At 38.4% G+C, this 12,787-nt stretch overlaps 1 protein-coding gene across 3 annotated transcripts in view; it reads right to left on the bottom strand.

Annotated features, from left to right (window-relative positions):
- Positions 1–12,787, bottom strand: part of NOX4 (NADPH oxidase 4) — a 198,727-nt gene that overhangs the window by 62,485 nt on the left and 123,455 nt on the right. For all 3 annotated transcript variants that reach the window (XM_055416177.2, XM_055416176.2, XM_055416179.2), the window contains one exon: positions 66–147. In XM_055416177.2, coding sequence (XP_055272152.2) covers positions 66–147 — 82 coding nt within the window. The remainder of the gene's footprint in view (positions 1–65; positions 148–12,787) is intronic.

Genomic DNA, 12,787 nt, shown 5'->3' on the forward strand with positions numbered 1-12,787 from the left:
TCCCAAAGCTTGTCCATCATTATACCCATTCCCTTCACAATATCTAGGGGGCTCTTATTGCTTACTTGGGATAATTTCTAGGTTGAATGAAGGGCAGAATCTCGGAGTCTTGACTAGATGGTGGAAGTAGTAAGTCTCGAAATCGTTCTGTCAAAAGAAAAATAAACATCAAGTTATGAAAAAAAAGTCATAAAATAGCTTCAAAATAAAATTATTTCCTATTTTTAAAATTAGCTATTCTGACTTCATTTCTTATATTAAAATTAACTCACCATTTTATGTGCTACTAAAATAGGTCTTTACATCACTTTAATGACTGCATATTTTTCTGAATAAGATATCATAACAACTGTGCATATAAATATAGCAAGTATTCATTAGTATAAATTAATACTAAAATTTTACAATTGAAAGGTTAGAAGAAACATATATGACTAATAAATATACAAAGAGATGTACAAATTCATTAGTAACCTGGGAAATGAGAATTAAAACCACACACCATAAGAGAGTATTCACATTGTGTCACATTCAATTGATAGAAATTAATCTCACAGGACCAAATGTTAGGACTGTATCAACATAAGCTCTTATATGTTTCTGGTGGAAATGAAAGTTGATGCAATAGTTTTGGAAAACAAATTGGTATTGTCTTCTAAGCTTAAATTTTGCATAACCTATTAGCCTGGTAAATATTATGCAGAAATATTCAAATATGTCTAAGACAGCAAGAAAAAGACCATTCATGGCAGCCCTGTTCAGAACACCATAAATGGAAACAACTCAACTGTCTATGAACAGAAGAAAGGATAATCTGTAGTATATTCACACAATGGAATATTCCTTGAAATAAGACAATGAATTCAGTTACAAATAAAAACACAGTAAATCATATCAGTAGGATCTTGAGTGAAAAATAATATCAGCAGATTACACACAGAAAAATATTATTTTCTGAGTTAAAAATAACTAAGCACTGTGTTGTTTGGATATGTGACCCAACAAAGCAAACCTGGCAAACCTGGGAAAACAGGTATAATATACCCAATTTGGGATAATGATTACAGTTTAGGAGGAGTAAGGGGAAGAAATGTATGCAATTGTTAATAATGCCGTGTGTATTTGTTATAGCATCATAAATCAGTGAATGAATGAATGAGAGCCAGGAATTACCCAGTGACGACACGGGGTCATGAACCAAGAACATGATTAATATATTTTTGTGCTCATGAATTCATAATAAAGGAAAGAGGGAGAAAGGGAGGAAAAGAGAGAGAGAGGAAAAAGAGACAAGTAGAGAGAAAGGAAACAGAAGAGAAGGAAATAAAAGAGTGCACAGAAAGAACATTCCTCAGTTCCATCTTAAGAAACAGTTATAACAAAAAGCTATCTGTATTGATAGAGTAACCTGTCACTCTAATACTGATCCCACATTTCTAGGATTCAGTTCAGTTCAGTTCAGTCGCTCAGTCGTATCCGACTCTTTGCAACTCCATGAATCATAGTACGCCAGGCCTCCCGGTCCATCACCAACTCACGGAGTTCACTCAAACTCATGTCCATCGAGTTGGTGATGCCATCCAGCCATCTCATCCTGTGTCGTCCACGTCTCCTCCCACCCCCAATCCCTCCCAGCATCAGAGTCTTTTCCAGTGAGTCAACTCTTCGCATGAGGTGGCCAAAGTATTGCAGTTTCAGCTTTAGCATCAGTCCTTCCAATGAACACCCAGGATCGATCTCCCTTAGAATGGACTGGCTGGATCTCCTTGCAGTCCATGGGACTCTCAAGAGTCTTCTCCAACACCACAGTTCAAAAGCATCAATTCCTCTGCGATCAGCTTTCTTCACAGTCCAACTCTCACATCCATACATGACCACGGGAAAAACCATAGCCTTGACTAGATGGACCTTGGTTGGCAAAGTAATGTCTCTGCTTTTTAATATGCTATATAGGTTGGTCATAACTTTCCTTCCAAGGAGTAAGCATCTTTCAATTTCAAGGCTGCAATCAGCATCCACAGGAATTTTGGATGGTCATTATCTCTAGAGTCATCCATAGGGAAGGATCCCTCCTCTTTCTGCCAAATCTGGAACAGATGGCCCTCCTGTACTCATAGGGCACTCTGTGCTTACATGCTCATGGAATCTATCATATTACATTTTTATTAGTATATTTATTTTCCTATTCACCCTTGAAATTAAAAGACGCTTGCTCTGGAAGAAAAGCCATGACCAACCTAGACAGCATATTAAAAAGCAGAGACATTACTTTGCCAATAAAGGTCTGTCTAGTCAAAACTATGGTTTTTCCAGTGGTCATGTATGGATGTGAGAGTTGGACTATAAAGAAAGCTGAGTGCTGAAGAACTGATGCTTTTGAACTGTGGTGTTGGAGAAGACTCTTGAGAGTCCCTTGGACTGCAAGGAGATCCAACCAGTCAATCGTAAAGGAAATCAGTCCTGAACATTCATTGGAAGGACTGATGCTGAAACTGAAACTCCAATGCTTTGGCCACTTGATGCGAAGAACTGACTCAGTTGAAAAGACCCTGATGCTGGGAAAGGTTGAAGGCAGGAGGAGAAGGGGACGACAGAGGATGAGATGGTTGGATGGCATCATGGGCATCACCGGCTGATTGGACATGAGTCTGAGCAAGCTATGGGAGTTGGTGATGGAGGGAGGCCTGGCGTGCTGCAGTCCACGGGGTCGCAAAGAGTCGGACACGAGTGAGCGACTGAAGTGACTGACTGATCACCCCTCTCCTAGTAGATGGATATTATACCACCGGGATACAGAACAGTGCTTGATATATATTAAGCGGCTGGATATATATTAGTTGGAAGGCTATTTCCAATTTCCATTTTTACTGGATACATGAAATTATTTGTTCATGTTAATGTTTTTTTAGAAGAGCTCCATTGGTCATCATCGATCAACCATGTAAACCCAGGGCGAATTCATGTCAATATATGGCAAAACCAACCAATATAATATTGTAAAATAATTTGCCTCCAATAAAAAATAAATTAATTACTTAAAAAAAAAAAGCCAGGGGACCTGTCCTCTAGCCTTGACAGAGTTACATCATCAGGCTGAGACAGAGTACAAAGCTGAAACTCCACACTGCAGTAAATCCATCACTAACTGAAGGGGAGCCATTTCAACAAAGTGCTTAAAATTGACAACTGATGACAGTTAATGTTTCCAGGCTACTAAACAACTAGATGGTAAACATTTGTGAGCAATGAATAAACATTTGTAACCATCTGTGAGCAGTGGTTACCAAGTATGGCTGAGAAGCAGGATGTGGATTATATCTTCATATTTATTAAAATATATGGAATCAGATGTGACTTCTACTTTGCATTTTGTTTCTACTGCTCTGACAGTCCTTATAATACACTTGGGGAAGAGCTAAGAAAATTCAAACAGAGGCGGCTGTAACCCTATAGACCACAGATCCAAGAAAGCATACTTTATTTTTCTCCTTCAGGTACACTTATTCTTCGAGTTTATATTATTCAAATTAAATTCTATCATTAACTGATATGCTGCCATCTTTATTAACAAAATCAGTGCTTATTTCAATGAAATGACTACTAAATTTTTCTGATGACATGACCTTTGCTTTTCAGTCTACTAGTCATTTTATGTAGCATCCCATTTAATGAATGATTTGCAGTGTTTTTTGCCCTCCATTATGCCTTTCCTAAAATAGGTCTTGAAAAATAAAACCAAAACCCAACAGCAGACATGAACTTTACACATCAAGTGAAGAATTGTTCAATCAAACAATATTAAGTATGATATATTCTTGGGTGCTAAAAACTAATATAAGTTAAAGTTTGCTGAGTGATTCCCCAGCTGATTTAAATGCAAAGAAAAAAATAATTAATACAAAATAAGCATAATATAATACAGCTATAGATTATCCTTGTTTATATAAGCACAAAACCCACTTGATTATAAATCTGGAAGAACATGTCTGGAGATGACATTATATTAATAGAATGAAAAAAACAAAAAATCACCACCCTAGATACACAGCAAAAGTAGCATATGAGATCATTTATAAAGCTACCCACATTATGAAGTCTATAATTAATATGCCTATATCTGAAGCTCACTTTAATCTGAGTATCATAAATGTAAGTGATACCAAGTGAACATGCAGATCCTTGAGTAATTAGGTCAAAAAAATTCACATATACCCAAATAGAAACTATACAGAGTACCTGAAAATTGTCTTTTTAAAATTTCTATTTTTATCACTATATGTATAAATTCTAAGTGTGAATAATTAACTTTTTCCCATAAAAGTATGATGACAATTTTTCTTTATGAGAATACAATTAAATGATAGTTATCCTCAGAAAATCTAAGTATATGAAAAATTGTTTCTAATGCTTACACTGATGCTTCTTTAGTCTCCTAGATTTCAACTATTAGTAGTCCATCATTTATCTAATGCTCAGGAAAAAACAAAAATAAACTGATGTTGCCTTGCTTAAATAGCAAAAATTTTAAAATAGTACTTCTTCCCTTGGAGCAAAACATCATGCCAATTGAACTGCTTTCTCAGTATGCCCAAAGTCTATTTCTTAAGAAAATGGTAATTATCCAAAAACTAGAGCTCAGTTCCTTCACAGGGCTTCTTAGAACAATTTCATTAAAGACACTGAAAAGAACTAGAGGATTTTCTGCAAAGTGATATTTTGATGAGCTGACTAATGATGTGATAATGTCCGACCATGATTTTCTACCAGTAGGGGATATATCTTAATTAACACAAGCTTTCGTAGCCTTTCACCCACTCTTTCTTTCTCTCATTCAATCAACAGAGGAATTCTGAGGAGACCAGGCTTGGATGACATGCTGCACACAGCTACAGTAATTTGGGTTCCCTGGACCACCAATCGTGAGACAATGTACATATTTACTCGTAAACAAAGATGAGAAAAAATAATCTTTCCAATTCTAATTTCAATTTTTTAGTACACTTGCTGCTGCTGCTGCTGCTGCGTCACTTCAGTCATGTTCGACTCTGTGTGACCCCATAGACGTCCCTGGGATTCTCCGGGCAAGAACACTGGAGTGGGTTGCCATTTCCTTCTCCAATGTATGAAAGTGAAAAGTGAAAGTGAAGTTGCTCAGTCGTGTCCGACCCTTAGTGACCCCAGGGACTGCAGCCTACCAGGCTCCTCCATCCATGGGATTTTCTAGGCAAGAGTACTGGAGTGGGTTGCCATTGCCTTACTGTGACTCAAATTCTTCATTTTCCTTTTGGTGGAAAATAAGCAATGTGCAATCCTCCCCAACGTGCAAAAAGGAACAAATGTGACAAAATTTTGCATGACAACAAAACAGTATGCAAATATATCCCTGGAATGAGAAAAAAAATAAAAGTCTTCTCCCTAGCACTGCAAAAAAAAAGAAAAAGAAAAAACCAGAGTCAGCTGGTAGCCTCCAGCTATCAGTTACATCCTCAGCTTCAGGTACAAAGGAAATGCTTTTTTACAAAACAGCTCGGAGCCAGGGACTGAAGAAGGCTGGGGTGGCTGAGCTGTACACAGGCAACGCTGATGGGTAATATTCGCTGCAGAGCTTCCCACCACTCTGGCTGAGGGTTTGTAGATTCTACGTAGTGGTTCAGTTCCTTCCTCCACCCAATCCCACTGCCTTCTTCTTCCTTTCACAGGTGTTGTTCCCTAATAAGCATCTTACTTCACAAATTACTTCTCCGAGTCTGTTTCCGGTGAGCCCAACCTGCAGCAGGTGGGCTTGACAGTCTTCCACTTTGTACACAGTGTTAGTTGCTCAGCTGTGTCTGACTCTTTCTGACCCATGGACTGTAGCCCTCCAGGCTCCTCTGCCCATGGAATTCTCCAAGCAAGAATACTGGAGTGGCTTGCCATTCCCTTCTCCGGGGTATCTCCCTGACCCAGGGATGGAACCAGCGTCTCCTGCATTTCCTGCATTGCAGGTGGATTGTTTACTGCTGAGCCACCAAGGAAGTCCCTCATACTTAAAGCCTCTGTCATGCTCTTGGCTACTACTGGGTGAGATGGATGTATGTACAGTTAAGTCAAAGTAAGTCATTTCCTTTCCAGAGGTAATGGAACTAATGTAAACTTCACTGCAATACAGGTGATCATTGTTAAGAAGAAATGCTGTCAGATATGCCCTCAAACACACATATCCTGCGACAAGTAACACCATCTAATCTGATGTTGGGAGAAATAAACAAGTGGCCTTTCAGGTCACATGGTATACTAGCCAGTTGCACCATGCCCCATGCTGCAGTCCCTAAGATGCACATAACCATCAAGCGTTCATGAGCCAGTGTCAGTAGGAAATGCAGAAAATTACAATTAGATTGACATAAAAAAAGTATAGGAAATAGAGATTAAACACTCTAATATAGAGAGTAGCTGGAACACATTTTTTAAAGATTTTTTTCATGTGGACCAGTTTTTAAGGCTTTATTGAAATTGTTACAATATTGCTTCTGTTTTATATTCATCTTTTGGCCGTGAGGCATGTGCTAGGTTAGGTCGGCTCCCTGAACAGGTGTTGAACCCACAACCCCTGCACTGGAAGATGAAGTCTTAACCACTGGATCACCAGGGAAGTCCCTGCACACTCTAATAGAGTGGTTTTGACCTTTATCATAAAACGCAGTAACTCATTTCAACAGTAATAAGCTAAGGAAAGAAGTAATAAGTACTTTCCTTAGCTAAGTAATAAGCCAAGGAAAGATAATGATTAATTTAAAAGTATATATTAAATTTGTCTTCCTCAAGAAAGTTGGTGATGAACATGTAACATGTAACTAGAACATGTAACTAGATGAACATGTAACATGTAACTAGAATATTTTACCATCCATCCTGAAAGCCATAATGATTCCACGGAACACATGGAAACACTCAACATTTCTGGATGAATCAACATCTAATTCCGAAGTTATTTATTATTTCATATCCAATATCCAGTGATATTAATTTAACACAAAAATATGTAGAAAGTACAGTAGGTGATCAATGTCAAGAAAAAAAGTGACTTTACAATAACCAGGATCCAGGTGGTCTGATCTTTGTGCATTGTGTCAAGCTATTCATCAACAGATAATAAGGCTATTTTAATTTTACAGAATTGCTCAAAAAGTAACCATGAATCCATGAGGTGAAGAAGACAGAGAATGTGCATTCTGAGTGTCCCCAAACATCTTAAGCTCTTTCACATTCCTTCCACTGTCTTTCTCAACATTCTCTGCTGCTGCTGCTAAGTCGCTTCAGTTGTGTCCGACTCTGTGTGACCCCATAGACGGTAGCCCTGCAAGCTCCCCCGTCCCTGGGATTCTCCAGGCAAGAACACTGGAGTGGGTTGCCCTTTCCTTCTCCAATGTATGAAAGTGAAAAGTGAAAGTGAAGTCGTTCAGTCGTGTCCAACTCTTCGAGACCCCACGGACTGCAGCCTACCAGGCTCCTCTGCCCATGGGATTTTCCAGGCAAGAGGACTGGAGTGGGGTGCCATCGCCTTCTCCACAACATTCTCTACTGTAAGGCAAAGTTTATCTCCCAAGAGTCCCTAGCTTGCATTCTTGTGTTAGGAAGACTAGGTACTTGTTTCACTTCCCCCAGCCTCTCCTATCTTTCCTTTCTACACTCAACTTCCTGTCGTTTCTTCTTCCTCTTGCTCATGTTTTAAAAATGAAACCCAGTCCCTCCCAATGAAAATTCTCTCACTTGTCTAGTCATTTTTTACTCACCCCCTTTACTACATCACAAAAATCCAGGAATAGTTCCCAAAGACATCCTTCTCCTTAGAAAGGAAATTATACAGAGAGAAGTAAGCTGGTCAAGTCCTTGTTCTGGTTAATGAGGTACGGACTTGGGGTGAGGTGTTCAAGCACACACACTTTAAAGCCCTATTAACTTCCTATAAGACCTTACTGGTTTACTGTAGTAAGGTTTTTGGTTCCTCAGAAAATGGGGTCACCTTAGAGTTACTTCCCCAAAAGTTGAATATTTCTCTTTCACCCACGCACAGGCAGCCTGTCAAATGGTTATGGGGTAAGAGGATCATTTTACAGTTTAATTTTTGACATGTTTTTTTTTCCTCAAAGGAACTTGACCATCACTTTATCAAGGGGTTCAGAATCTATGAACCGACTGAGATCTAGGAAATGGGTGTAGGGTTGTGACTCCCTCCGCAGATGACTCGGGTTATACCTTTGTTTGCAAATCCTTGAGTTTTCATTCGTACAAACCAAGTACGACTTTCTAGGCTGCCCATCTGTTTGAGTCCTAAGAGTACCATGGTCAGTTAGTCAGCGCCAAAGGTGAGTCTGTTCTGACCATGGTTCCAGATAAGCTGCCCATAATGGTAACCACACCCATCCTGACTCTACCAGTTAAGTGCTGTCTCCTAACTCCCGCCTCTCTGGGACCTCACCATCTCTACCAAGTTCAAGAGCACACTTTAATGACAGTCTCTCTTGCTTGTCATTCTTGGCCTGCAAACTGTCACCCCAGACACTATCACGGGTTATAGAATGCCTATCACCAATGTATTTCTCAAAGCTGTAGTAAAATAATCCTTCATGGGAATGTCATTAGGGAGTTGATAGTCATCGTATAATATGTTCTCTCCAGTTTTCCAGTCTCTCCAAGGTGTTGGATAACTTCATCTATAATATAACTAGGAAGTCTAGAAGCATATATACCAAAGAATCAAGGATAAATATGGCTAACGGTTTGAGATGGAAGTTGAAAAAGGCATTAACTTTTATTTTATTTATATCTGGTTTGTATTTTAAAGAGAATGTGTTGGAGAAGACACTTGAGAGTCCCTTGTACTGCAAGGAGATCCAACCAGTCCATTCTAAAGGAGATCAATCCTGGGTGTTCATTGGAAGGACTGATGGTAAAGCTGAAGCTGCAATACTTTGGCCACCTCATGTGACGAGCTGACTCACTGGAAAAGACTCTGATGCTGGGAAAGGTTGGGGGCGGGAGGAGAAGGGGACGACCAAGAATGAGATGGCTGGATGGCATCACCGACTCGATGGACATGAGTTTGAGTGAACTCCGGGAGTTGTTGATGGATAGGGAGGCCTGGCGTGCTGTGATTCATGGGGTCACGGGGAGTCGGACAGGACTGAGCGACTGAACTGAACTGAATAATTTTTTTAAAAGATAGATGTGTATACTATCACATACACATACCTTCAAGGGTATTTGTCATTCACACTCCCTGCGTTACAGCTTTTGCAACACTCTCTACTCCTCTACCTCCTGAGGAAGACATAACACTGATGCAGAAGCAGCACAGATGCATGAGCGCACATGCACACACACACACACGCTTCTTAAAAGAGAAGATACAAGTTAATTTTCCCATAATATTTGAGGACTATTTAAATACACAAGCAAAATTTGCATATCTAAAATTATTTTTTCAGCAAACATTTATGATCATGTAGTAAAAATCAGGCACCAGGTTAGATCCTCAATATACGAAAGGTCTAGTAAGAAAGATATATATCTTATCAAAAGAGATGCACACTGCAAACAAGTGAGTGGCAAACGTGTACTCTAATGGTCTAGAAGAAAAGAACCACCAACTTTGCCCAGATATGCTGGGAATAAAAAGCAAAAGAGGCAGGGAGGTTTTATAAAAAAGTGAAATAAGCCAGAAAGAAGTCCTTCTTATTTATATTAGATGAAGTGAGTAATTTTGCTAGCATTTTTTCTGTCTAACATATAATCAGTTAAAGCATCCTTTATTCATTTATTCACTCACTCAATAAACTTCCATTAAGTACCTATTATTTGTCAGGCACACAGGAAAAAAAAACAACAAATTCTACTTCTCAAGGGCAGCCTTGTTTTTTCACAAGGAGATGCCAGGACAACAAAAGAACTGCAAAGCAATTACAGCCACAATGGGGCTCAGGGCAGGCCAACCCATAATGTGCCACTTAGGCATATGGATTATTTCAAACCAGAACAATCAAGGATGAACAGACTCAGGAAGAGCTTTTTACCTCCCCCTTAACTATGTAAAAGAATTTAGATAAGGGGCCTTACCAGGAAGAGAGGTATTACCAGAGATAACCTCTTATGTGTGACAATGATCTGCATGGCACAGAAATCATTTATTTACCAAACATTTGTTCTTCCCATCTTCCTGTGAATTTTATTCCTCCCCTTTGAAGACGCTACACTTCTCTTTAGCTCAGCATGGAATATAAGCCTCAATTCCTGACTGCCAGGGAGCTTCATCTTTTTAGGAGCTGAGCTTCATTCTTTCTTTCATACATATGAAATAAAAAAAAATTATTTTCTCATTAATCTGGCTTAGGTTAATTTAAATATTCAGCCAGCCAAAGAATCTAGAAGGGGAGTAAGAAAAAGTTTTCCTCTCCCTATCTACTTGAAAAATAATTTAGAATATAATTATAAAATTACTTAAAGAGGGCAAGAAAAAAAGCTGTTCTCTTAGGGATTCAAAGAAATGAATGGTTTGTTAAAATTTGGCATTTTATTTTCTTAGGAAAAGAAATACGCACACTAATCTTAGAAGAAACAAATTACTTCAAAAAATGAGAATTAAAGGACAAATTCAGAAGTATATCCAAACTAACTAGAAAGATACAGAGTATACATTTTCCTTTTTTGAAAAGTTTAAATCAAGTGAATGTTCTTTATTACCATGGTAACTCAGTACTGAATAACAATAGTTGCTATTAAAAATATTTCTTTTAAAGCAACATCAAAAGCATCAAATTAATACTATTTTAGATAAATCAGAAAATCTACTTGCAGAGCAAGAATATTTTTCTATTAAAGATATAGATGAATCTTCTATTGATAAAAGACTCAAATTGAAACAGACTGCAATTCTAGAACTAAAAAATAATTAGCTGCATGCTCTGGTTATATAAAACTACCTTCTTCACAAATATTAAGGCCAATGTCAAAGGAACACACATAAAAAAACAGAATCTATACCTGTGTTACCCAAGGAGGGAATAAAGCAAGTCTACACTTGTAACCTCAGAAGATAAGAACACAGGACAAAGTACATACAACCAGAGCTAATAAATGAATAAATACCCTAATAGGAGCTATAAAGAAAACAAACATAAAACTCCCATACTTGGCATTTATTCTCTACAATATTCCCTGTGAGATTTTTCTCAACTATATCTCAATGAATCTGTTATCACTTTACCTCTGTGTAGAATTTTATCTGCATTTTAGGATATATTTCCCTGCAAAGAATTATAAAGCTTTACATCAGCAGTGAGCTGGGAAATGAGAAAATTATATCAATGCCACATGTTCAAGGTGAGCAACCTAAAAACCAGACTGACTGGCCCTGGGCCAAACGGCTAGCAAAAGGCAGAGATTTAAAAAACAGAAACAAACAAACAAACAGAAACAAAAGCAAACCTTAAAAACTCACAGTCAAGTGTTCTTTCTACCGTATCCCTCTGCCTCATTCTCCACAGAGAAAATACTGCACTCCCTTTCTGCCCCCACCTCCCCTATTTTCTTCCTGCCTGAGGATTACAGAAGAGAAAAATGCAGCAGGGTCACATATACAATCTGTGTGTCTACACATCTGGTACTTTCAGCACTGTAAGGTCTGAAGGGAGGCAATGCAGTATAACACAAAGAAAATCTATTTAATGGACAGTGTCTATTCCTTTAACATTCATTATTCTAGCTCCTACTTGTTAAACATACTATTAAAAAAAAAAATCAAAAGCAGCTCTTGAAAGAACTGCAAACAGACTTGCTGGCCTCTAAATACATCAATGAAACCATGTCTATTACTGGCTTTCTGACAGAATATGTATTCTCTTCTATTGCCACTGAGGCTAAACTACGAAAATTGACAGGGTGGGAAAAAAAAGAATGGAGGTTCAAGGAAAGTGAAAGCAAGTAACAGAGGCATTTTTAGATACACACATTATTGCTACTAAGCTTTCCACAATCTTCCTCTCAAGAAAAATGTTTTCTTTTCATTTGTCACAGCAAATGCACTTTTTCTGACAATGCTGGCATTCAACAAAAGAAACACCTCAAAGTGATCAAGGCTCAGCTTGATACTAATTCAGTCCTTGCTTTCTGTACAAACTCAATACCCACTGGGTGCATATTCAAAAAGGAATAGGTAATTTTACCCAAGATCCAAAGAAACTGGAGGGTTTTTTGTTTTTTGTTGTTGTTGTTGTTTTAATGTTTTTTATTAAGTCCTAACCTAAAACCTGGGGCACACAAAATCAATGGTGTGAAATACATGGGCCTTTGAAATGTATCAAAACCAACTGTGCAGCGGTAGCTTTCTCTGTTCTTCAACACAGGATCTCCTGGTCAAAGGCCAAACCTATGAAATGATGGATTAGGGAAGAGCAACAAGCAAATATAAATTCACTTCCTTCATTAGGCTGTTTCCTTGGACAAATTTGGGATTCCCCCTACCTCTGTTTTTTTTTTTTTCCTCCTGCATTCGATACCAGGACTTCTCCTTCCTTTAACTAAACCCTGACCAAGATTTCAGGGCCAATTTGGATTCCGATCCCTTGAAGAGGCCTTCACAAAATATGCCTACCAGTAAAAACTTTGTTTTTATTTTTATTTTCAGCATAATAAAGTTAGGTACTGAAGCAGGCAGGCTAGAGCCCATGGGGTCGCAAAGAGTTGGACACGACTGAGCAACTGGGCACACGTGCACTTAACATATCTGGAAGTAATTTTTGGTCATCAGAGA

The sequence above is a fragment of the Moschus berezovskii genome, chromosome 25 (assembly GCF_049115385.1).
Source record: "Moschus berezovskii isolate FMDL1 chromosome 25, NW_MosBer_1.0, whole genome shotgun sequence".
NCBI lineage: Eukaryota > Metazoa > Chordata > Mammalia > Artiodactyla > Moschidae > Moschus > Moschus berezovskii.